The sequence below is a fragment of the Apteryx rowi genome, unplaced genomic scaffold (genome assembly GCF_003343035.1).
Source record: "Apteryx rowi isolate R43461 unplaced genomic scaffold, aptRow1 scaffold_5, whole genome shotgun sequence".
NCBI lineage: Eukaryota > Metazoa > Chordata > Aves > Apterygiformes > Apterygidae > Apteryx > Apteryx rowi.
The window spans coordinates 7,846,959-7,874,235 of record NW_020450760.1 but is presented as its reverse complement, the minus strand read 5'-3'; the positions used below and the strand labels follow the sequence as shown (position 1 = coordinate 7,874,235).

At 35.6% G+C, this 27,277-nt stretch overlaps 1 protein-coding gene across 2 annotated transcripts in view; it reads right to left on the bottom strand.

Moving 5' to 3' along the window:
* Positions 1-928: 928 nt before the first annotated feature.
* PPP4R3A (protein phosphatase 4 regulatory subunit 3A) overlaps positions 929-27,277 on the bottom strand; it is a 45,110-nt gene continuing 18,761 nt past the window's right edge. For both annotated transcript variants that reach the window (XM_026079326.1, XM_026079327.1), the window contains 13 exons: positions 27,171-27,269; positions 24,631-25,248; positions 15,527-15,604; positions 15,313-15,429; positions 14,791-14,907; positions 12,844-12,975; positions 12,637-12,739; positions 11,803-11,961; positions 10,305-10,474; positions 8,276-8,418; positions 5,377-5,567; positions 4,732-4,958; positions 929-2,343 (listed from right to left, as the gene is read on the bottom strand). In XM_026079326.1, coding sequence (XP_025935111.1) covers positions 2,230-2,343; positions 4,732-4,958; positions 5,377-5,567; positions 8,276-8,418; positions 10,305-10,474; positions 11,803-11,961; positions 12,637-12,739; positions 12,844-12,975; positions 14,791-14,907; positions 15,313-15,429; positions 15,527-15,604; positions 24,631-25,248; positions 27,171-27,269 — 2,268 coding nt within the window. In that variant the 3' untranslated portion in view covers positions 929-2,229. The remainder of the gene's footprint in view (positions 2,344-4,731; positions 4,959-5,376; positions 5,568-8,275; positions 8,419-10,304; positions 10,475-11,802; positions 11,962-12,636; positions 12,740-12,843; positions 12,976-14,790; positions 14,908-15,312; positions 15,430-15,526; positions 15,605-24,630; positions 25,249-27,170; positions 27,270-27,277) is intronic.

Genomic DNA, 27,277 nt, shown 5'->3' with positions numbered 1-27,277 from the left:
TCATCACCAGATGAAGCACTGAAAAGCTAAAGGAACACATTAAAAAAAATAAAATCAAAAAAGTTCCTTTTATGAACTACTGCTCAGAAGAACTTCATGTGATATAACTTAGAGGTCATGAAGAAAACTACAGGGACAAAATTTTAGGGCTTTATGCTCAAGTAAAGTCTGACAGATGGGAAGAATTTAAATTCAAGCTAATTAAAAAAAACTGCAAAATTATAGATTTCCCTATCATGACTACTGCTCTGACACCAGAGTGGCAAAAATCAAGTTTCAGGCAGGTCATTGAGACAGCATGGGGACACTTACACTGCAGCAGAAGATTGTATCTAGTCTTTCAGTGACCAGTTGCTCAACTCTAACATTTCTTGCCTAGAAATGTCCTGTCACAGACACTCCCAATACAGTACAAAAACTCAAAAAGTGATTTCAAATAAACTTTTTAAGGAGAGAATGGCTAATTATTTTTCCCTAATACGTTTTCTTATTTAATTATGGAATTATTAATATAAGTATTAATAAAGTTTGATCACAAAGGCTTTGACATTTGTAGTTAGCATAAAATCTGCCACGCAACACACAATCTTCAGAAACAGAATAATAGTCTGTGCTTGTGTGTGGACACCTATGACCCAGTCCTGGATTCTCACTTATCTAATTTCTACTGTTAAGTGGCGCAATCCTGCTTGTAACTACCGGTTGTTGCAACTTTGGTGGTTTGAATGTCCAAAAGGGAGTCAATTTTTGAAAATATATGTAAGAAGGGATCTCTTGTTTGCAAAGGAATTGAGGAAATTTCTATTCTTAGGAAGCACTGTCCTCCAAAGTCATCTGTAAAAGCAGTAAGGAAGCAGCATGTAACATTTAATTTTAATTAATAACTAATATTATTTAGATTTTGGAAAAAGTGGAAAGAATATAGTCATTGAGTTAGACCTAAAGTTTAATTGCTGTTTCTCAACCAAGTGTTAGAATAAATTTCGAAAGATGGTACCCTTGTAAAGAAGTTAGTCTGCAACCATCCTTGATTCACTGGTATTCCAAAGGGAATCAGAGTTTTAAAAAAATACCACTAATGCCGTTTTCCTTCAGCATTAATTACTCCTTTTTTATTTTTGTAAGTCAAATGAGTCAATATACTGGTATTCCTAAATCATCCATCTTGTATTTTGATGAGTTAGTCTACCATCATTGTTCTCAGTTGCGAAATTTCAAAGTCTCTTTGGAATACTTATTTCATATTTGCAGGTTTCATTTTTTTTTAATTCCATCCTATTTCCCTGAATTGTTTTTCAAGACAGTTGCTGTAAAATTTAATATAAAATATTTAGTCACAAAATAGTATTGCTTTTTATGCACATTGTGGCAAGATTATTTTTTTTCCAATAAAAACTATACCATCTTCCATAAAATCCTAAACATATTAGGAACTGTGATGCAAAACAAAATTACACAGGGTGAAACAGGTACCAGCACAACAGTGAGATTATATTACATCAAAAAATTTTAATGGTCCCAAATATATACTCAACAACTAAGCATACACTCGGGGGGGGGGAAAAAAAATTATGACACAAAAGTGACCACATCTAGAATTCCACTCAATCTTTAATCAAGAAGGGACAGACAAATCCCCCACCTCCAAAAAAAAAAAAAAAAAATCTGCAGTTTAAAGGGCAAAGGGAACAGATTAAAAAAAAAAAGAGGAAACTTTATATTCAGCCCTCCCCCACAGAGGTTTTTAAAACCTGTTGTAGCTTGACTAAAATGTTCAGAATGTACGATTTCAAAGGCAGGTCTCTTTTATACAAAGAAACTGCTGGCATTCTTAACTAGTGAAGAATTATGGCAAAAAACGCCTTTTCTTCAGAAGTCTCATACATGGTCCAAGAAAGCATATTCCGATTGTAGCAACTGACCAGCCAATCCAGAGTTCCACTAACAAAACTCCTGCCCTGTTGGCTTTTTCTTTTTCCATTTCCTTCCCTGAGAAAAGGGCAACATGTGGTCCAAGCTGGAGAGCTCAAAGGCGTAAGTCTTTCCCCTAAATGAAGTATTTCCCCTTCTTCTGCTCCTTTGAATTGGCACTTGATTGGCAGAAATCCATTTGTATATGTTGATCTGTGTCACACACAGTAATTCACAAAAGATTGCTGCTTTGTTGTGGTTTTGTTTTTTGGACAAAATATTCTTCCCCCAACTAGTAATGTTCTTCAGCAGTTGCCATTATGATGATTCAAGCTTTGCTTTCTTTGACAAAGGTAAAGTTTCCTCCTTATCTTCATCTTCATCATCCTCTTCATCATCATCAGGATAATCTACAAGCCCCACAAGGCCTCCCTACAAAGACAGACAGACACAATTACTATAATTAAGAAAATGTATTGCACATTGCTTTTTCCAAGGTATTGGAAAATGTTGTTTGCACAGCATACTGCCATAAGGATATTGTTATATGAAGTTTTGAAAAAAAATGAAAATGAAAAAATCCTTCAGTATGAGTAAAAATGACATTGCCTGAAAAATATTTAAAGGAATAAATCCAAAATGGAGCTTTACCTATCCAACAGACCTACTAGAGACAATATTTCCAGTTGAAATTAAAAGAAAATCAAAAAACTACCTAGTTTTGCTAAGTGTCACTGCAGCTCTATCTGTACAAAGATATAAATTTCCTTCACCCAGCACAGATGACTGCGGCAAAGAGGGATCTGGCAGCACTTCAGAAACAGATATGGAACATCCTTCCAATTGAATTTTCAATTAGCATACTTTTATAACACAGTCTCTCATCAAAAAACTTAAGTTTAAATGTTCAGTAATTTAAGTAATTCATGACTGAGGTGTAAGGGTTACAAAATTTAAATGATTTGGCAAATCAAAAATAAAAGAATCTCTAGTAATATTAAAACTCCCCTGTATTGCCAACAACAACAAAATTTAAGATTAGGCAGCTCTAGACCCATGAGGAAGTGGTGTAATTTTCAAAGCTTCCTCTAACTACAGTACATTGCAATTTGTGAAACTTAACCAGCATTTGACTACAATGGCCGTTGCTGATACTTGACTCAAGGACAGTATCACTTATGTAGGTATCTAATGAGAGACATTAAAATAGAAAATTTCAGCCAACTGTATACTGAGATGCAATTCTAAACAATTACATACATTGTGTATAGTCACACACAGCATAACACTGGGTATATTACATATAAAATAATGTGATCAAATAATTACTGAAAAACCCAATTTCAACACTATTTTTAGTTTGTGAATGCTGCATGTTTTATAAACCCTGGATATGTTAACACTGAAAGAAAGCAGCTTATGCCTGAATCCATTAATTGTTTTTCAGTGCACTGCACATTAAGTGTTACTCGAATATTTTTCTTATAAAACCAAATACTTGAAAATTTGAAGCTAACACTGTACGCAATATGCTCCGTATGTAAAGATTCCACTTCAGATTCAGGGAATTATACTGTCTGAGAGAGGAAAGTCTCCAGTCTGAATACAGAATAGACTTACCTAAATTCTGAGCCAACTTTACGGCTTTTAGCACTTAACTACTATATTTTTTTCATAGATGAAAAATCTGCTTCCCCTTCCTCCACACAAGAATTTAGAGGAAGTATCACTTAAAATCTCCTGTCAACCAAGGTCTCCTCATCCAGGTGCTCTCAACAGACGGTAACGCCAACAACAAACCCTTAAACCATGTGTGACTATCAGAGAAAAAGACCTAAAATTACATTTGCCTTGGCTAGAAGTTAGGTCAACAAGCAGTAAGGTGGCATTAAAAAATAAAGATGAATCAGAGTTATTTCAAGGTTCCAAAAGAATACCTGAGAGCTGAGATACAAACCTGACGCTTCCGAAATAAAAACACTCACTACAAAAGCAGATTCTCATTATCCGAACTGTGCTGTACTGACACTACAGTACCTGCCCCCACTGCTGTGAAGACACCACTCTATTGAGAGTAAACCCTGATATGGTTCAGATAAAGTTGTAGCCAAAAATCTGGTTAAATACATTTTAGGATGCTGCTGAATTTTAAAATGCTGGGTTAGGATATTCAGTGCAACTAATACTGACTCTTTCGAATGTGCTTTTTTATTCTACATCAATGTGTTCCAACCAAAAAATGTGTTATTTCAAAAGGCTAACCCCCCCCCAAAAAACAAACAAAAAACTGAGATATTATAAATTGCTTATGTTATTGCTTTCAGCAACCATAATACAACTCCACAATACAACTTATTTCTTGCACATGCATCAGTTATATAAATCTGAACAATGTTAAAAATGGTAACAGTAAAAACTGTCTGTGGGGGTGGGGGGACCTGGTGGAGTCTGGTAAAATTCAGCAACGTTTCTACAAAATTTCTGCCTGCCAAACATCCCTATGCAACTTAACAAAAGTAAAGTGCTGTCTGGATTTCATAGTAAGAATCTTTGCAAATGGTAGCTAGTACACATTAGTTGAATGTTTCGTGCTTTTTAAACAATTATTTAAGAGTTTGGGCATAAGAAGAACCTATATTTTTCGGCTATTCATATAAATGTCGATCGCCTTAAAAATTCTAAAGACCAAACAGAAAGTATGCACAAATATAATAAACAGTGAATTACAGCTTAACACATCAGAATTCATGCAAATTTGAAATGCTAAAGCAAAATGCCAAACTGTAACAATAAAGCCACCCTATGTCTGTTCAAAATTACCTTTGTTGTAATAGCTGCCATCTGAGATGTGCTTTTAGAAACAGATCCCGGAGACCCAGGTGATCCTGGGGATCCGGGAGACCCTGGAGATCCGGGCAAATTACTTGCAGATGACTGGCTGGTAAGGTTGGATTTTGTACCACTGGAAAAGGAAAGCTTGAAACTTGGGCTCTGACGACCTGAAAGATTAGTCTTCAGAAGAACTTCCTTTTCTTCACTCTCTTTTACTGCGGGGGCAAAAAGCAAAAAACAAAGCAACATTAGTGAGCAAAATATTTAATTACAAATCATTTTGCTGTGTGGGAAAATGCTTAATACTTTACTTACAACTTGATAAAGCGAGTAGTCATAGAATTTTTTTCATACTACCATACCACTCTATCAATGGTATGACCTGAACATTTATACATAAAATAATGAATTATAAACCCCAATAAAACTTGACTGCCAGCTAAGATTGTCATTTAAATGCTTTAAGAAATAAACATTATTTTGTTCCACTGTGTTGTCCACAGAAACTGTCCACAGTTTCAATATCTAAGAATTTAAATACCAATACAAGCAAATCCTTAATTCAGTAAGACTAAAAAGTACAAGCTGTGTCTTCTGCATAAGCCACATGGCATTCTTTTTCTCATCACTTACGTTTTTTCCTCTCCATGAATTTACTGATAGGGTCCATAATATCTTCATCATTTTTAGTTTTGTCAGAAGGGGGCACCACTGCCTCTCCATCTTCCATATCATCTTCATCAGTATTAAACCACATTTCCTCCTCATCCTCCAGGGTTCTAGCGTCCCTTCGGTATCGGTGGTTTCTCAAAATGGAGCGCATACTGAAAACAAGAGATTTAAAAACTTTTGATCCAACAACTCCCTCATGTTAATAACATTCCTACTTGACATTTACGCTGACCCATTAGAGATACAAATATTGTAAAACAATAAAAGTATCAGCATCTTTAATATAGTAAATCATTATGAAATGTGCATCTTTACATTTTCAATGCAAATGACTAACAACTTTTTTCTTTTTAAAGCACTTTTTTAAAGTGTCTCTGCAGAAGCACATTCATACTATTATATCTGTCCAAAAGTTTTGTACATTACTAACAGCAGTATTAAATGTCACTTTCATAAATGTCACTTAGGTGTTTCTTTCAGGCGTGGTACAGTAGTTTGCACAGGTAAATAAAAAGTTGTAAAAAAAAAAAGTTCAGAAACTACAAATTTAGTTTTCTAATTATATTTCATAAGTCATCAGTATTTGGGGTCCAATGTGTTTAAAAAACAAGAAAATCTAACTTACACAGGACTCTCGTTTAAAATTGATATGTTAAAAATACAGCTATCTCTTCCTCCCACATCCACCAGTTACAATTTTTGCTCAATTTTGGGGGAATTTTTTGGATCATTTTCATTTGGATCACGACCAAAAAAGTCAGATTTTTTTAGAATGGTATTTTTCATTCTTCTGGACCCTGGACAGCAAGTGCTACTTCTTGTTCCCATAAGATCTCTTTATTATTACTTTTGGTCTATCTCAGCTCTAGCTTCCTTTCTCCTCAGAGAAGCAGCATCATGATCTGGGAAGAGAGGGACAGTGATGTGCAAGCTGGAGAAACAGGAGAGCAGAAGTGGAAGGGGAGCTGAAAAAACTGTTTTGATTGCTAAATGTTGATTCGAACAATTTTGAATAAAGACATGAAAACCCTTGATAAATTCTTTGTAACATTTCTTCAAAATTTACTGGAAATAGTGTAAATCTCAAATTCAATGTTTTTCATAAAGCCCCTGTTATTGGAACAAAGATACTAATATGACAATCTGAGTTCATTCTATTTAAGGAAAGGGTCTTGCACTACTGACTGCAGAAAAAAAGCCAGAAGGTAAAAATTAAGAAACTGCAAGGTAAAAAATAATGCTAAACATATTTTTTAAAATAAATCTAACTCTGAATAATTTGGTTGCCAGTACCATCATCTGGATCTATATAGCCCACATCATTTCAAATTGGATTTAAACTGAAGTTCTGCTAACAGTGCAAAACTACTAATTAAGCAGCATTCTTCTGAATACTCTTTTGGCCCATGTCATCAAAATTGTTGGCCTCTTTCCTGACTGAAGTATTCTTCATTAAAACATGTGAACAGATTCTTGTTATTTTTACATTTTTCTTATTTCTGTTTCTTCGCTTAGGACCCAGACTGTGACATGGCTTGCACAGCCACTTTGTAACATGTAGGAAGAAGAAAAAAAGCTAGACCAGATATAAACCTCTTGAAACTATTATTTTTTTCATACACTCAGTTGGTAAAACTATACACAATCACTTAACTTATACCAAGAAAAGACCCTAACGTTTTACTTATACTAGACTGAAATTACTCAAGAAAGTCGCTGGACATTCTAACACATGCACTAATATCGGAATCATAGGGCTTGAATTTCACTGCTGTTTCAGTGATAAGCTTAGCTGACACAAGCCAAAATAGTAACATCTAACCTGTAACACATCAGTATTCAAAACTGCAGATCTGGCACATACTCTTAGAAGTGGTTCAATACTTTAAACCAAATTTATGATTATACTCTCATTTTAATTCTGTAGATCTCATTTTTAAATATTGCTTAATAAAACCTGTGGCATGAAATATAATAACCTAGAAGTTTGAAATTGCATCGTGTCCTAGCATGGCTAATCAGAATTATTTTTTTTAATGTGTTTGCAATGCAATTCAAAATAACAGAATAAGATTAGATCATGTTAACAATTATGAGGAATAATACATTTACTCACATAAGTAGTCCATTTTGTTTGAATGGAGTTACGCACAAAGTAAAACCATTTGCCAAAAATAAATACAGTTATACAGTCCTAAACTTTTTACTTTTTTACACCCTACCTTTTTAGCTTTGGGTAACTGCATACTGTGGAAGGGAACTTTTGCTCTGGCACAACAGAAGGAATGATTTAAGTGTGATAGCACGTTATGTTATACTCTGTCAGAAAGTGTAACAGCGACAAAAAAGTATCACTGAAAATTTCTTTGCGAATTCTATTTCTCAGTGACTTTAAGTAGAGGTTATCTAAATATCTGCATGTCTACTTCTATAACTAACTAAGATGAAAAGAAACTTGGCACGTGAATTTTTGAAAGAAAAATCCACACAAAAATTCATGAAAGAACAATCTTTCAAATCAAATGGTGGGAATCTGATATTTAGCAAATGACCTTCAGATACTGATAGGCTTCCAGCCTCATTACAACAGTGCACGTAAGTTTAGGATACTGTAACTTGGCATTATTACTGGAGAAGCGGGGAGGGGAGGAACAACATTCTTCAATGACTGTTAGCTGAAAGCTGATCAAGAGTTTGAAGCAACAAATCACACTATTAATCAAACTAATTCAACAATGCCTGACATGCAAGCAGAGTCAGCATTATTTACACTTCCCGTGATCACACAAAAATCCACCAATACTCCCAAAATAGAATTTCAGCACTGAAATACTAATCAGAGCATATAAGTGCATTTTACCTGTCAAGTTTTGGATTATCCTGTCTTTCCCTTTGTTGCTCAAATCGTAGTTTCAGTCCTTTGAATGTCTGCACATAATCTACATCTTCCAGTGCTTTCCAGTAATTTTCAATTACATGAGCAGTTAATGATTTTATATCTTCCTATAGGAAGAAACAACCATAAAGTGATTTATTTTAGTTCAAATGAATTTATTTGTTAATACAATATAAGAAGTTATATCACGCCGTAACTGAAATGATGGATTATTTTTAAAATGTTCCAAAGGTAATTATCTCAAGCAAAAATTACTATTATACATACAGGAGTAGGTAAAAATCCAGAGCTTCAAATACATGATTAGAGAAACAGGCATAACAGTAGTAATTTTCTAGTCATATATCCTTCAACATATATAAATAAAATCAAAAATGCCAATAGAAAATGATACAAAAAACGATTCTAGAAGGTATTTCCCACTGTAGATCATAAATATTTTTATCTTGATAGATTTGTTTTTGTATGTTGTAATAGGTAAATTAAAAAACATGTTTAGGAGACACACTTAGCATTCGCATTCTTTTCTCATTGCACATACGAATATGAATGATATTCTTATGAACGAAGAAACAATCATTCAATATATTATGTTAGGATGAGAACAGGAAAGGTACTTTTCATCAGAAATGAATATTAAGTTTTTCCATTGTGACCATGCAGGTCACACACAGTCAAGGCCCTTTCCAAAAAGCTCCCAACTCTTTTGCTGTTTGAGCGGAGTGTTGTGGCTGCCCAAAGCCACTGCTGGACAGCTGAGAGCAGCACAGGTCTGCGGCCAGGGGCAAGAGAGCTGCTCTTGCCCGGGGTTCGGCTTCCTCAGCACGGCACAGTTGCCGGAGCGCCCTGGAGACTACAGCCGGGAATTGCCCTCTACTAGGGACAAGCAAAGCAACATGAATCAATGTACTGATTGTTTTCTTTTTTGGTTGCTTGCTCAAAGGTCACCTCTTACGAATGATAATACATCACTAACAATAAAAGGACAGATTTTTTTAATTTGCTCTCCTTAAAAATAACCACGGAGGAAATAAAAATTGACAAAAATTATTTACAGATACACAAAAGTATTCTGGAAATGCAGTCTGGGTATGTAAGTGAAAAAGAGGATGAGAAAATAAAACATGACATTTTCACATTAAAACAAAATGTAGAATCAGTTCCCTATCCCTCAGATTACTGAAAGATCATGGCACAAAAGTCACGGCCACCTATATGGACTGACTTTTTTTCTTTTTTTTTAGCTTCAAAACCTTTTCTCACCAACTCTTCCAGTATGATCAGTTTATCTCAGTCTTGATTTACCTCGGGAGCCCCAGCTTGAAGAGGAAGGAGGTCCTCAGCATGGAAGACTTCAATAGGTGAAAAAGCCTTATTTTTCCCCATCCACTTACTCCTCCACAACCTGCCCACACTCTAGCACCCTAGCTTGGCCCCCTCCGTATCACATTTACGGTCTGTACAGCATCTTGTCAGGACCTAGATGAAGATGACAGTGAGGAACCAGCACTGTATAGACAGCCAAGCCTTATTTTAAAAGGCTCCCCATGGAGGGAATTTTGTAGTACTTCATTAATATGATCAGAAAAGATGGATCTCTCTCCTGTATGTTTCCATATTCTGTAGAATTGAAGTCATTACAGGACAAAACTAAATTTGAAGATTTTGTAGCAGTAGTTTCAAATGACATTCCTATCTTAACAGGACCATCCAATCTGCATTATGAAACCTGATTAGGACTGCTTTTCAAATCTGGGTACTCTGAGTACACATGCAACACTGAGTATCAACTGAATTTAATTTTCAAATCATGGTATAGTTTGAACATAAGAAAGAAGTAACCGTGGTACAAAATCAACTTCATTTAAATACGGATATTGTAAGATCACATCTTCATTATAGCTTAATTTAGGACACAAACCAAAATAAAAGTCTGTTTGAACTACAAGTTTAAACAATACGCTAATTATCTTTAGCATATAACAGCACTCACCACTCTGATAAATTCAAACATCTCTATTATGGCAGAGTTCATCAGATTATAACGGGAACCATTATTTAGAAATGCTTTGACCACCGGTTCAAACAAAAAACTTTTCATTATGTAACGGTTGTAGAATTCATCCTTTAGCCCAATAATCTTTCTCTTGAAACGAAGGGCACCTGAAACAGAAATGGTTTTAAAAGCTATGCTTTTTAAATGTAAAAGAAAAAAAACTCAGAAATGACTCAGTATTATTTAGGAAAATTTGCAATCTCAGTTTTTACAGAAAACTACATAATTAGGAATAGGTAATATGTTCAGATATTCTCTGCTTCAAAAATATCTAGACTATACTGCTAAAGTTTAATTATCCATTTTATCATAAATCCTCCATCACAATTCTGCAAGACAGACAACCTCTGATCACTAAAGAAGTAACATACTATTGTTTAACTATATTACTACTAACACAGAGGTGTGTTACTTGTTTTTTTATTTTTGAAAAGATCTATGATAAAGGAAGACTTTTCCTCAGTGGGAGACCTGGGAAATTTGCTTATTCGAGTGTGTTTGATTACATTTAATTAAGTCCTGCTTGATTAGGATGCAAACTATCTCATTTTAAAAATGGCAAACGGCATTTTCTTCATAAACACAGTAAAGCAAAGACTTGATTTTCATCCTTTATAAAGCTCTTTCTGATACTCTTGAGCACACCCACGTTTGTGAATGTCCATGCACATACAGAAGGCAGAGTATCCTCTCTCAAGGTAAGTACATTTCGGTTAGCAGCTAGTGTATACATGAAACGTGATTATTGAAGGGCTCCAAACCCAAAATCTCAGGTGACTCAGTAACAAATTAAAAAAGGTATCTCTTACTGTATGGTACTTCTCAGACAACTTTAAGCTTTGTTTTATTCTATGCGCAGAAGTGGATCTTGGGAAATCTATATTTAGAAAAATGGTTTGCAAGGGCTTTAAGTTTTTAAGAATAAAGCAATGTTAATTTTTACTTGAAATTTGCAACTGACATTTACCTGCAGATTTAAGTCACACTGCTTTGCTAATACTGTCCTGATAATGGTAAAGAAACTATCAGAGTTTGAAGAGCAGTACACTGAACATCTCTGCTATGTTTAATGTAGTTAGCTAACTGCATCTCTAATTAAACACCTCTGACAATTTCTACTCAAAAAAACATCAAAAACTTATGAGGGTTCTCTTAGGATATTCAATATTGAGATATCATCTTTTCAATTCACCTCTATACTACAAAAAAAACCTTACGCATTTAGAAAAGCCATTTGTAAATCCAAAATTATTTGCTAATTCTAACTGACATCTATAAAATGGTATGAAAAACACAAGATACAGTATAATGGTAGAATTTCTGTAATTAGTCAAAATTTGTCATGATTTGTGAACAGTTTTCTTCCAGTAGAATAAAGATACATAATAATTCATTTTCACAAAATACCAGTTTAGTCTTTAGCTTTCAAACTTACACAATGCCAGGAAAGCATGCTTTGAGGCCATGAGAACGAGTACCCTTCGCAGGATATCTTTGTTAATAATGTAGTTCTTTATATGATAAGTATGATGCTCTACACAGAAAGTCAGCAATTCCAGTATTAATGCCAAGAGCTGGGCTGTCTGAAAATCATCTGTAATAAAAACAAAACCAAAACAATTAAACATATTTTAGAATATGATCTTCAGAAACTAACTTCAAATATGCAAGTGCAGTCTGGTAAACACTTTCAAGTTCTTGTGCATTCCCACAGCTAGTTTAGGAAATACGCTGGAAGGTTAATGTTTAAAATAGAAATCAGATAAGCCTGTTAGGGACTGGATGTTTTCTATTCATACAGATATGACAACACTCTTAAAAAATAGAAACAGTTATACATGAAAAATGTTTTGTCTTTGTTAAATCGGTGTCTAAATGTTCAGAAAGTAAAGTGCTTACACTAACACAAACTGTCAAGGCTTGCTTGACCAAATCTTATTCTGATGCCTGCCTGTCTGTACGTATCACAAAATATGGCCCGATACACAGTATCCTGACTATGTTTGCATCAGTAATATTACCCATTACGGCTTTTAACAAAAGTACTGTGCAAGAAACCAAAAGGTTCAGGTTCTTTTAATAATTCTGGGATATAATTATATCAATACATATAAAAAAGCCACTCTAGCCCTCCTTTTAAGTAGGGAGAGAAAAGAAAAATTAAAAATAGGTTAGATTCAACCTTTTTAAAAATCCTTTGACAGTTATTCCATTTTAAGTATTGATATTCAACAGTGTCTGATGCGTCCAACATCCAGAGCAGTATTACCTTTGCTAGGCTTGTCCTCTGTAGTATTGGCCAATAATGGGGCTGTGAGAACATGCATACAATGTTTATAGAAGAAACCCAAGAACTCTGTCTTTTCTGTTTTCTGAAGAATTAAAAAGAAGCTTAATATTAATATTACATATGTAACATACATCATCAAGCACTCCAGAAATCCAACTGTAATTCCATTTGAAGGTATTTACTTACGTTGGCAGTGGCAAGCATATTTTCTGGATCAACCAAAGTACGAAGCAAACCCATGAGTAGCACTGCCCCTCCAAGTTCTGGATCTGTGTCACAAATCATGTGTTCTATAATGAGGTTAATGAGTAGTATATCCTAACAGGAAAAAGAAAAGAAGCAAAAATCAATTCTAATGGCACCCCCTTGCCCAAAATCTGAAAATCTCTTCTAAAAGGGATGTTGCCTGGTCAAAAATGGTACTATATCAAAATAAACAAAAACAAAAACCCTAACAGAAACAAATTAATTTTGCATGCCAATGACAAATTCTGCAGCTAGTTGTTCAACAGTAAGGAAGCAAGCAGTCACCAAGAATCTTTCAAAGCAACTAAAAACAATTCTTAAATTAAGAAACTTTAGACTTCAGTCTGAACCAAAAATCAAAAATATACATTGTACAAAGGGAGAGGCTTAACAGTCTCATAATTGACCTAGTTTGTGGAAATCTTTTCATAGTACAGAAGTTTTAATCTGCATCCTCCTTTAGAATACGTACCAACATCATATTTCTGCAAACACACAACAGCAAAAGTTACAGGCCTGAATAATGCAACTGGACTCAAGGAGGTTATCCTCACTAAGAATTACTCCAGCCACGTATTTGTAGAAAACAAGAATAACATGTAAAAATAGAGATTCCTAAATGCAAATAATATTCTCTACACTGAACTTGCTCAGTCACACTGTCCCCCGTAAAAGAGAGGGGTCATCTGACGCAGGTGGGGGGGACCAAGAGCCATATCCCCCGTACCAGCTGCATGTGCAGCAGGCAGTGCCCCAGCTGCCCCTTCCTTCCACTTCCAGCACGGAAGTAGCAGCACCAGCAGCTTCCTGGCCTCTGCCATACTTTTGGCAGATACAAGAGAAAAAATAACTCTCACTCCTCTACAGAAAAGGCATCTCAACTTTTTTTTTTTCCCTACCAACTACTACTTGGAAATACCTTTCTTAGTACTAGCGGTATATGTACTTTCTCGTAATCCTTACCTTACTGCTAGTGTTTTTTTTTTATTAATCAGTTATAGAGGATCTCTGGGAAATGTAAAACTTTTGTCAACGAGTCAGAGAGACCCAGTTCTTCAAAAACTTCAGACACTTCTTCAGACACGTTCGCTATCACTTTCTACATACGTGATAGCAAACAGAACACAGTAGGTTCAGTAAATTAAAAACACATGTCCATGCTAAGATCAAGATTAAAATTTATATTTTGTATATCATGTTTCAAGGAGGCCATCATTGAAAACCTTTTGTTTTGGTTTCTTACAACTAAAAAGTAGATGTGGGCTTCTAAAATGGATCTAAACATTTGCTATTTTTACGGTTGTTAAATATATACATTTTCCTACTAAGATATTAATATATTAGAACAAACAAAACAAAGCTATTCTGAAAACTACCTAAAATACCCATGGACTTATGAAGTAGAATGCTTTTTAATGTCAGTGCATTTTTAAAAAATGCATGTTTGTAGAAATAAAGGTGAAAGACATAAAAACCAAATAAAATTATATATTTTTTGAAAAAACAGAGTATGGTTCACTTTTAAATCAAAATTGCTCTTTTTATCCTCTTATAATTTTATTCCAGCTTGAATTATAATTCTGCTTCCAGAAAACTGCAGTTGTGAACATGGTTATATTCATATTTTTTACTCTTGTAAGATTAAGGTCAGTCTTATTTCAGCTATCACATGACAAAACTGTTTTGTCAATATTATTTATTGTAGCAGCAAATACTAAAAATACTCCCAAATAATATATCTTAAAAATCTAAAAAGACCCTTCCAATATAAAACTTCAAATACAGCACAGGAAAATAAGATTTATCTACCACTAACAAAATTGTAAATATGAAATAGTAACTGAAAAAAACAACAATACATACTTTATCTGGAGACCTTCTACTTACATCATCATTCTGCTGCGCTTCCTGCATGACAAACTCTCGTACCATGGATGGGTTGTATTCAACCAAATATGAGAATATGTCAGTGGCTGCACTTCGTACTTGTGCATCATCCATACCCTAGAAAAGTCAAGTAAAATCATTTATGTTTCCTTAAAATGAAAGTCTTAAAAAGGAATGAAAAACAGAACTCCCATACCTTTGAATTCCTATTTACAAGTCACACCTAAATATTACTAAAACTGAATTCTAAAACTGAATTGACTCTAACTTGTTTTTTGTATATTTGGAAGCTGTTGGGTAAAATAAATTTTATAGTTTCCCTGTCCTTTGGTCTGTTTCCTTATTTTCTTACTCAATTGTACACCAAGGAGTACATAAATATGGGAAATCTTAAGTTAAGACAAGACAAATGAAGTAAATACTTCTGAAAACCAAGTGACTGAAGTTTGGCTTGCTTACTTTTTAAACAATTCTCTAGAGAGAAATAAAATTGCTACCACAAACAAAAGTGAGCTGACTTACCAATATGACTTCTAGTGCCGGCAGGATGCCCATATTTGACAAAGTTTTGAAAAATGCATCTCTGTTTTGAGGTTGCAATGTTTGAGAGAATGCACAAAACTCTTTAAGAAAATTTACCTGAAATACAAGATTAACATATTCGTTAGCGATGAAAAAAAGGATGCAAGTATCACTTGTAACTGTCCCTTTCATGTATATTTTATAGATTTCTTACCAATTCCTGTCTTTTCTCCTCATCTGTGGCTTCATCTGTTAGTTGTGCAAACAAGTCTGTCAGAAATTTTTCATCTTCCTACAAAGGCAAAACAATACCATTTGTTTATTTGATAATACCAAAAGGCATCCAAGTACAATATAAAGTTCTTCTAAGCCATGTCTCCTGCAATTAAGAGAGAAAATGCTGTTGTGTACTGCATTTAATCATAAGAGCATCAGCTGTCTAATTCCATTTTCAAGCAAATTAATACAAATCTTGTTTTGGAGCTTTTATTATGATCAGCTCATTTCCCCCCTCCCCACTCAAGTTTCGTTCTCAGTTATGACGTATCTTGTATTATCTTTTGTTTGTCCTCTTTCTATTGCCATCCTCACCTTTTTGCCTATGCCTTCTTCTTTAGCTCCCTTCCCCCTTATTACATGTCCTTCCCCCTAAATCACACTACAATACCTTTGCTTCAAACATTTCTGTATTTTGAAAAGCATGTTCTCCCAACTCAGCCCTATCCACGTGTACTCATCTTTGTAACACTATGAGAGCTTCGCAACAGAAGGAAAAACACAAGCTAGGAAGGGAGTAATGAGGTGAGATTCCATCTCCCCCCTGTTGCGAAAGGGGGGCCCTGGAAACCAAATTAAAATAACTGCTCCTACTAACTACAGTGTTCATTGAGCGTTCTGGCTGGCAGCAATTAAAAACCATTTAGTTATTTTTCATGCTGCTGTAGCTTAGCAAAACCACAAACAGCGGCCAAAACATTACAGATACATATCTTCAGGCTTGAACAAAAAACAACACTTAACCTCCCCTAATCTTTACTATCCTAACGGCTAGAAGATTAAGAAACAGAAGCAAACTCTTCCCCATCCTCTCCCAAATATTATATAGCACTTGCTTTAAAAAGATACTTGTATGCCAAAGATGAACAGATTTTTCAAAAAGGTGCCAGAATGTTAAGCTGCAATGGATTTCTAGTGAAGTCAGTAACACCGCAAGCAACATCCCCCCATCCAAAAACCACAGTGCTAAAAACCCAAGTTGCCTTGCTTATGTCTACACAGCATAATGCAGAATCGTGCAGGCACTACAGGTACCTCCAAATAAACTTTCTTATATTGCAGGTCATCTAGGTACATCCCCCCGGCTCACCTTTCAGCCTTGCTGAGAAATTGAGTACCTTGGCCCAGATGGCACACCATGCTAACACAGCCATAACGCTTTCACCACCCAATCCAGGAGCCCTGGATGGCACTGCACAGCATAGATAAACCCCAAATAGGTTGGCAGCAGTCAGTAACTCTACAAGGCATTTCACCGCACTGTATGGTAAATCCTATATTTAGGGAATGCCACATGCTTCCTCTTGTCTTCATGCTGTGCTTTACTCCTAACCTGACCCAACAATTCAGTTACAATGAACAAAGAATTATTGCTGAACACAGTTTCAGATGCTATTTGCGTGACAACTTCTTCAAAAACAAAAGAGAGAGCAGAGGCCTCATCTGAAGTTTACGAAAACTCACTCTGGAGAATCAAGCACTGGAAATCCAAAGTTTGACTTTCAGATTTCAACTGAGTCTATGTTCAAAACTAAAAATTAAGGATTTTGATTTTAGGATACTTAAGCTGTGATGAAAGAATATAAGGATGTATGACTACCTGCTATCCAGCTGTTCATATGGATTAGTAAGTTTTCAGTTCTAATATTCAGCTCATTAGACATTACAGGTAACATAACTAACACACAGGAGAGATACTGATACGCTTGTTTACTCAAATACAAAAAATTATAGATGGCAACCTCTAAACACAAAAACAGTTCTTTCAAAGAACATGCAAGTTACTCTCCATGATTAATAGTAGCATGATTAACAGGAATAGACTAAAATGCTTGATGTTATATCTAGATGAAACCAGGAAAAAGAGAAATGAAAGCAATCTAATCTAACAAAACTAGCGAAAAACTGTATGCTTATTCCCCACTGGGTAGTGAGACTAGTTACTCTGTGAAAGAGGGTTTTCGCCTCTTTTATAAGGCCTGAACATAAGTTCAAGTCAGTAACACAGAAACATCTCAGAATAATCACTGGGAAAAATAATGGAAGGTTCAGCACTGAAGTATGTTCGAGCCGTGACTAGTGTGCTTCTGCTCGAAAAGGAACACACTATTACCCAAAGTATCCCCCCCCCCCCCAAATTTTTTTAAGTTAAAACGTGGAAGAACAGGAGAAGAGGGAGAGAAGCAAAAAACCACCCCTAATATCCCCTTTTCCCCACCCCACACACGACATTTACTGCTGGTGATATGTGGGCCTCATTTATGACCCACTGGAGCCCCCTGGGGACGCGGCACCTTGCAGAAGGACACTGCCGAGCACGGCAGGACCAGCTCCCTGCTCTGGCCCGGCTGCCTCAGCCCCTGCCCTGGTCAGGAGCCGGCCAGCCGCAGCGGAGGCCAGCCCGCTCCCCGTTACTGTGCTTGCCAACGTTTGGAACTGCTGCAGGGGACTCATCACATTGGAATTGATGAAGAATTCAATGTTGACACTTAAGGTTTCAGGAAGAATTTGCAAAAGTTGTGTATGTAACTGGTTTTCAACCCTCCAAGTGTGTAATACAATATGGTATTTTACGAAATTTTTCTAAATATAATACTGAAAGATTTTCAACACCATTATCATCTCTTCTCCCAAATTCTGTTAAATACATTGTATTTTTAAATTAACAGTATTTACTGAAATCTCTAGTCCTTAGCACACCTTGATGCCATTTAAAATCAGTAGAGCTAAGATGGAACCAAATGATCCAAAATAACTCCCACAAGAAATTCCTTTCATGGAAAAGATGCAGTAAATGGCAGTTATTCCAAGAAAATAAAAACAACAGGGAAATGTAGGCTCCCTATTACTAACTTCATTGCTCTGTCTTAGTCCTGAAATATGTTTCAGGACAGCCTTGTTCCAGATGCTTAACGAAAGGCAGACAGGTTGTTACTGATATAAAAAGGTCTCTCCCATCTACAGAAAACCTGTGAATGCAATGAAAATTCTAAATACAAGATTCTATGTATTTATCTGTATCTATATATACAAGGCTGTAAAATTACTGACGTGATATTATATTTAAAGATACATTCTTGACCTATACTACCAGAATCTAGGGAAATGCACAGTACAAGAGAGCAGAGTTCATGTATTTTAGAAGTTACAAAGCACCAACACTGAACACTAGAATTATCCAAGCTTAAATGTTCTCTGGTTTTTTGCAACTTGGAAAAATCTAAAAAAAATTATGCCTGTGAAATAGATTCAGAGTAAATGCATAATTCTTTGTAATATCTGGCCTCTCAATGCAGACAGGTGTCTGTACCCCTTTGGATATACCCCAGAAGCTGTGAAGGTCATAAATGTTTTCCAGGAAAGAACAAAACTGCTAAAGATAGCTTAGAGAATAATCTTAGAATTAAGCTATATGTTTTCTCCATGCTAGAAATTATTAAAATGTGCAATACCCAAACTATGCACGTGCCAAACATTAAGTATACTCATTTATGGTTCTGCAAGATCTAAGCAGATGCTCCTATGGTTTGAACATCTTTCACAGTTCATGAAGATGGAATTAAGCCAGGTTCTCCTCTCACTCAATCATTTCTAAGTTTAAAAACAAGAAAACCCATAGACAAAGGAGGATCACATAAAAATATACTTTTTACATTTGTGAACCAACTTTCAAAGCACTCCTCCTCCTCCCAAAAGGCACTTAAAAGCACTCTTTAAAAGTAGGTCTCTCTCCACTGAATATTGTTAACTTTCAGCTATCGGACACTGCACATGTGTGATTGTATATAAATGAGGAAAAAAATCTCTTTCTCAAAAAAATTCAAGAAACTCGGTGAAAACTAAGATGGAAAAAGAGAATAGTTTCCATCCTATTTTCTACCTGCATATTCATTTCAGGCTATCATTTATGGATATTTCAGCCCAGAAAGTGAATGTTTTATAAAATGTTACCAGCAAACACAGAACTACAGTTTCAAACATACATTCCTTTCCACAACAGCAATAAAAGATTTCATAGTTTAAAAGGCTTTGATCTCCTGTATCTCATACTGTCTTCCTACACATGCCTTTCATTCGCTATCAATGAGCTATTTCCACTTCAGACAACATACTGAAATAGCAGCAGCACATCAAAATCACTTTTTACAACGAGGAAATTAATTCAGAAATCATCAGCATGCAACACTTGTAAACTTCTTTCATCAAGCACTTTCCCACAGAAAGTGTTCTTCTACACTTCACTGCAAGGTAAATTATACTGTAAAATAAATCTCAAGTAGAGTTATTCCTGAGCCAACTACCACAAAACAGCTGACCCGCTGGAGATGTCCTAATCCTCTTATATTTGGGCAAAACTGCTTACATGCACTGACACAACTCTTACTCAAAAACCCCTAAGGATAATTCACATTTACCTTCAAGGGGCTCTGTTAAGAATAAGTTACTATCTGTAAAACGCAATTCCACATTTAAAATGAAGAATAGCATACTATTATACCTATATCCAGCAAAATGTACATATGTACCTAAATGCCTACAAATTTGCATTTATTAAAAAAGGTGAGAGGGACTATCAGTAAAATAAATTCTGTATTTAAAAAAAAGCTGATTTACAAGTATAGCAATGCCATGTGATCACTGTTCCACTAAGCACTAATTACTTAAATATATATTTCCCTTTCCCTTTCCACTCTCCAGTTTCCTGAAAACACAAGATAACAAACTCTGAAGTAATCCTAACAATAATCTATATTCTAGAAGTTATAAACACCACAGGATCTTGCTGGCAAAAAGAACACGCCAATGAGAGAGGGGGTAGAGAATTGAAGGAAACAGTGTTTGCTCACTCTATGGCGCAGTTTTGCAAGTTTTTGTTTTTTTAAAGAACTAGTTTGTAATACAAAGGGAAAGAACTGGTGGCCTCCAGTGTGAACATTAGTATTTATTTTTTAAATTGCAAAAAAGCGTCATATAAAGTAAGAAACACTACTTACCTGTCCCACCCCCACTCTCAAAGCTTGGCGAGCTCCATGTCTCAGTAAGGCTCCTTGGTGGCTACCACATCACAAGACTAGAATGGGCTGGACCCCAAGCACTGAGAGCATATTAGGAAGGGCTGAAATTGGAAAAAAAAGGCATATATCTCTTTTGTACCTTCTGTACAAGCCAATCATAAAACCTGTAACTGAGCAGGTTTCTACAGTAGTTAATTCTGAAGAATGGGAATGCTGCTATCATGGGTTTATTATCTGTCGTGACCAACAATACCTAGCATAGCGAGAGCTTGATGAACTGACTTAAAATGACAGGCCTTAGACAATTATATCGCAAATAAACTCAACTCCATTTCACAGAAAAGCAACCAGTGTAAGCATTTTTAAAAAGGCTATGGGAAATCTAAACTTAATGAAGTAAGAGGGATGAATACAGTTCATAAATCTAAAGTGCCAAAGGTGACCCACTTTCTATTCTTGCTTTTACCACAGAAGAGGCAAAAACTACTTCTGTACTAAACAAAGCAAAATCAGGGAAGCGGGTATCTTCCATGCCTACAGAAATTTTTCTTTCTTCAAAAGGTCCAACATCTCTCCTAATAACCTTTTTGAAAGCCAGAATTCCTAAGAATCAGCATATACGTCAATTCCCTAGTCTTGCCTCCATGCAAAGGTTTGTCCAATTTACAGAATTAACTAGTTATAATTGAAAAGTTGACTTTAAATGGAGTACTACCTGGACACAAAATGCCTTCAATAGAACACAGCGGTAATTTCAGGTAAAGTCAACTGGCCTGTCCAAAAGCATAGGGTACAAGCTGCACAGCACAACTAGGCAGCCGTGAACAACCATTCTTGTACAGATTTCTGGTCACTTTTCTCTAACCAAGGTATGGCTGAGTTAACCTGAGGTGAAGCTGTTGCAGGGTTTCACTTCAGTCTGACACAAGAAGGGGTCTTTTGGAGCTCATCTTTTTATCATGCAGGGAACAGATTTTCTTCTCTTCCTCCTCAGAGCCAGAGTCATACAAAACAACAGAACTGTAGGCACAATAGTTGCAGTACATCATAGGATACCAGCTGCTCACAGAGAAGAGTTTACTTTAACCTTTCTGAGATGTAAAACTCACTAAAAACCTAACTCTTCTATTGTAGCCTAACCAGTCTGGGAGAGACAATCTAAGGTTAACCACAAAAGCACAACAGCCTATATTACACATTTACTGCAGAAAGAAATGACTTGAGACCCATCCGTGGCTCCCAATAAACTACCATGATGCATCCCAAAACTCTTCAGTTAATAACGACTTAAAAAAGAAACTGTTTTGTAAATACACAAGTAAGGTTAGTGAGCACCAGGACCTGGTAAGGCTAAAAATAATGAATACCAGGGACTCCCCTCACTGGAGTGTGGTTACGGTCATTTTAAATATTTCATGAAATAAGTCCAGAAGAAAGTACTGTGATATGACCAACTACAAAAATGAGGATCAAACCACACTAAAGGAAGAACTACATTAAGAACTAGTCATAGAAGTGAAATAAAAAAAGCAGTCTTTCAATTTTGATCTCAGAATATTATTTATTCTGCATAAAGAAATGAGAACATTTTCATACATTTTATTTATGGATAGCAGGAATGGGGGGAGAAAGAAAAGGGGAGAATGTGACTTTAGAGGGCGGAGAATATAGACAAGTGCAATCTGAAATACTGCTGTATAAATAAATTAATAAACTCCAGATAAGTAGTTTAAATCTTCGCTTTGAGCTACACTACGAGAATTTGAAAAATAAATTAATCAAGCCTTTTAATCTCATAAATGCAATGAGCATATGATTTGCCAGATCCTCCTTTAATTCCCTCAAAGACAAGAAATGATCATCAATATTTCTGTTAAATAATTCCCAACAGAATGTTATCTAGAAACTCAGGGCATTCGCCCTCCACGCTATAGAGTTGCCCTGTGAAAGGCCTAGGAATTACAGTATAGCACAGCATGTATCATCTCGCTTGTGCGGTACTGCTCTTCGGTCCTTAAACCTGTACAAAGCACTTCAACAAGTTGAAATATTTACCTTACTTTGAAAGTTAGGCAATGTTAATTCTTCTGGCTCCACTGCACAGGGACTATACGTCATTCCCAAAGAGTCACAGGCAACAGCAGCAGAAGTGAAGGTAAGGTTCAGAAACTTAGGATCACACAAGTTCTGAGCCTCTAGTTCATCTGTAAACTGCAACTAACAAGCTTTGCGACCATACTAAGCAATGAYATCGTCACTCAACTTACCCTACGTGTACCAATCTAACACAGTTTATAAGAGACAAAAAACAAAAGGAAGCTAATCAGCCACTAGTTCTTTATCAAATTACCCTCACGGTTTCTGGCAAATGCGCTCTTAATGATTTTGCAGTATTAGGTCCTCTTTCTACTTGCTCAGTTTCCTTTCCAAATCTACCCAAGTTCAAGATCCCTCCCAGTATCAGCCACTGACACCAAGATTACTGAATAACTCTTCCCTCTGCCTCTCAAGACAGCATCTACCATCCTCACAACTCTACTTGTAGCAACAACTGCAAAGAGGCCAAGATATTTTAGAGAGACTAGTCATCCCAGATACTCGAGATACCTTACTTGAATGTTTTTCAACACTCTCTCAAAGTCAGGCTTGCAAGGTTTCCCAAACTGGTTACTTCATGGTGATTAAGGCCTTCTGACTGTTCAGGATACATATGCTGTGACCTTGTTTATCAAGGACATGCATATAGGTAAGAAGGGTTTGATTCAGTTGACCATATATTGGGATCTAGTACCATTCAAGAGGCCCTCGGTGTTCTACCTGGCCTCCAGTGGCTTCCACGAGTCATGTGTCCATGGTCAGGACAGGTGCATGTGGATGTCTTGTGTACCCTACTGCTTATAAAATGCTACAAGTGTGGGCAACGGATTAGAGTCCTGAGTGACAGGGCTCGCTTATATCAGTATTCTGATCAACTGAGTGTTGTGGATGAAAAGTCAGACGGCCTAGTTTTAATACTGATTTCCCATACGAGCTTGTGCAAGGAATTTACATTCTTCCTTGCCATATTTTCCATGAAATTAAAAATGGTGCACTCTGAGGTTCAAGTGAAGATTAAAATGCTGAACTTTATCAGCAGCATCTAGCATTTCATCCATTTCTCCAGACCAGACAGACCCTAGGAAGGCAGTGGCTATTCATTTCTTAAAAGTTAGAAGAGTTAAGACAATGGTAATTGATTTCTACAAACTAAAATACATGTGCTTTTCCAATCTGCAGAGTCTGTCGAAAGCTTTAGGAAGCTCCCATTACACAGATGTGCCACTTACTTCTACACAGTTCAGGAAATTCATAGGGTTGGTGTAGAATACTTAAGACATGCAGATAAGAAATCTAAAGCATCAGTTGCATATAATCTCCTTACATTTTCAGTAAGACATACATCAGGAAAAACTGACAACTCCAAGAAGTATTATTTAGGGACTTACAAGATAAGAGAACTAAGGAAATGTTCAAGCACCTAAAGCAACGTTATGTTCTGAACCTGTACTTTCCAAATTTTCCTAATTTATATCAAACTTAGAAACACTTACATGCTGGTATAAGATGGTATATATAAAACTGAGGTGAAAAGATTTGACTTTGTTTTGTCATTCTAAATTCATCCTTAATTGTAGCACCTAAAAAGTCCCAGAATAGAGGAAAAATCCTAACAGAAACAACCCTTCAAAATGCAAGGAGTACCACTCATTTTAACCAGCCTTGCTCTGCTGAGGATTCCACATATGTTTGTGCACTTTAAATCATCAGTTATAGAGAATCTAGTCCGAAATCTAGAATGTATTTATGATAATCAATTTAACAGTTCAGTACTCAAATTTCATATCTCTTTTTTATATACTACTTCTATGAAGCTGGAAGTCATTTTGAAGTGAAGGCTCCAAGGTAGCACCTCAATCTTTCCAAGAAATATTATCCAATATTCTTTGCCCAAACTCAAATTAAAAGACTGTGAAATTCTCAAACTTACCTGTAACATACCAACTATTTCCACTTTATTAAAAAAAATGAAAGAATGAAGTGTTGATAGCATATTTTCCTCAAATACTGAGGGAGTGGGTAGGACCATATCTTGAATATATTGTACTCTGTATGTCTGATGTATTTTTTGCTTCAGCTCTGGGTCAGATATAGGAATCACTTCTTTAAATTTTGCTGTTTTAGTCAGAAATTCCCTGTGTTTCCGTGACTGTGATAAAGATGGATCATATTCTAGGCATCCAATTACGTCCATTATACATTCCTCAGAAAACATGACTTCAAAAAGTGCAGTTCTGTTCAAAAGGAAGATTCCCTTGATAATTTCATATAAGTGGTGTAGTCCTTCAATATTCTCCAAGTCCTCACACACATGAAAAATTTCTAAGAGCTTCTTAATATAGCCCTCATTTTCCAGTGCTAGTGCGAGTTTTTCACGACGTAATGGTGAAGGCAGTGAAGATGCCACAAGTTCTGCAATTTCTTCTAGTCGACTTAATTCACAAGATGGCAATTCTAGACCTGGTGATGACATATCATCAAAACGTTCTTCCTCAGATTCATCCACAAGGTCCTGAGTAATATCGACAGAAGGGTCTTTGCCTTGAACCTATAAAACAAGATGTTTTCAAAAAAGCAGAGTTTTAATGTTTACTGGTCTTTTAATAGTTTTATTAAAACACCATTTCAACTGTCATATGTTTTTTGCCTTTTAAGGCCAAAATAGAAGTGCAAATATAAGTTTGACATTGAGATTTGCTGGTTTAAAAGATATGAGATACTCAAACCATTTCTTCAGAAAGAACACTTTTAAAATAAAAAAAAAATATTTCTATATTAGATATTTAATTATAGTTATTCTCTATAAAAAGGAAAACTAGCAACACAGAATAAAAAAGAATGAAGTAAAAGATAATTTTTTGGAATACTTCACATAAAACGGGAAATTCACAATTACTAGTAGTGACCACAAGGCTTTAGCAGAGTACTGACCTAAGCTATTTGTTTCTAGCCCTTATTATCTGTACATAAATTTCCAAACGCAAACCAGTACTACATTATTGCAGTGATAGCTTTTAACGTTTATAACAGGCTGTTTAACAGCTCTTGATGCTCCTCAAACCTTCTGTGCAAGCTTAAGCAGAATAAAGAGGCTAGTCTTGTTGATTTTATTGTTCTTCAGCTCTGGAGAGCTACAAGTCTAAACGCATTATGGTGTACTTTCTAAATACTCAATGGAGGCACAGAATCCACAGCAAAGTCTACAAAGTTCTTAAGAACAGACAAGCTGTTCCCAAACCCAACATTAACAAAGAGTAGAGGAAATGTGAAACTGTCAGAAAAACAAGGCACAGGATCTGTAGAGATCTCTCTAGAGATACAACCAGGAAGCTGCAGAAAGCACAAATTAGTGAAAAAAATGAACAAAGATGTTCGGGCACCGGTGTTTCAGCCTTAATTACATCTTAACTGTGGTATTTGTTTGGACTCTGATGCACCAAATCTAGAAAGGCGCTGCTGAATAGAAGGGCAGAAGGCACAGCTCTTTTTAATCTTGAAAATTAACCAAAAAATCTGGGAGAAATAATTCTTCACGGACAATACAAATTCTATATGCATACAGATTAAAATCTAGAATGCTTTTAAATCCATTTACTGTTTCCTATCAGCAACCACATCTACTATCAAGTGGTATCAGAGATTTTCTTTTAAAAGAAAGCTTTAATGTCTGTGAAAGCTTAAAATGTTTAAAGTACACTAGACAAAAAAAACAATAGCATGGTCTCAAAACAGGATGTAAAAACTCTAAATTCTTGCAAAAAATACTACCTCTTTAAGCAGAGCCTGAGGAATGAAACCACATTTATTTTGCTTCACTTCTGACATCAGTGAGAACAAAATACAGAAGACAGTGGAGAGAAGTACATCTTTATTAAGAGCAAGAAGAGAGAGTGCACAGGGAAAGAATTATTAGATAAATCTAAAGAGAAATCCCACATAATTTAGCAAATAAAGTAAGAAAAGTTGTAATGCTTGGAATGAAAAAAATAATTAACAGATTGAACTAAAATCAGTGATATGATATACTGATTAAACTCTTCTGGGTGTTAGTTAACACCTTATAGATATCATTTAAGAAAGAGCTCCTATATATTCTTCTCTCTACAATAAAAACTTTGGAAAGATAAACTCTACCCTTCTGGTCAACCAGAAAAAAGTTATTTATGAATACCGATTAATTACAAAACGTTTTGAGCACTTGTTTTAGAGCTAAATTCCTTGGGAGAAAATGAATCTAAAAAGTTATGTTAAGTAAAAAAGACCTGAAAATGCTCTGTGAAAATCAGAGTAGAACTTCATACTAGATTTGCAGGGGAAGGGAAAAGTTTTCAAATGCAAAAATGCAAAATTTGGGGGGTGGGGGGTTGTTTTGTTTTTACTTTGTCTCAAATTCACTAAAGATGGTTCAAAACTCATGAACACAAAGATTAAGATTATTGGGTGTCTTGATCTTCCATGCATCAAACTTACCTGACATATTTTTTCCCATATTTCATCACATCCTGCTTTTTCTTGAAAGCTAAGTGCCAAATCATAATTTTCAGCTTCAGACCACACAATCAAGGTATCCTTTAAAG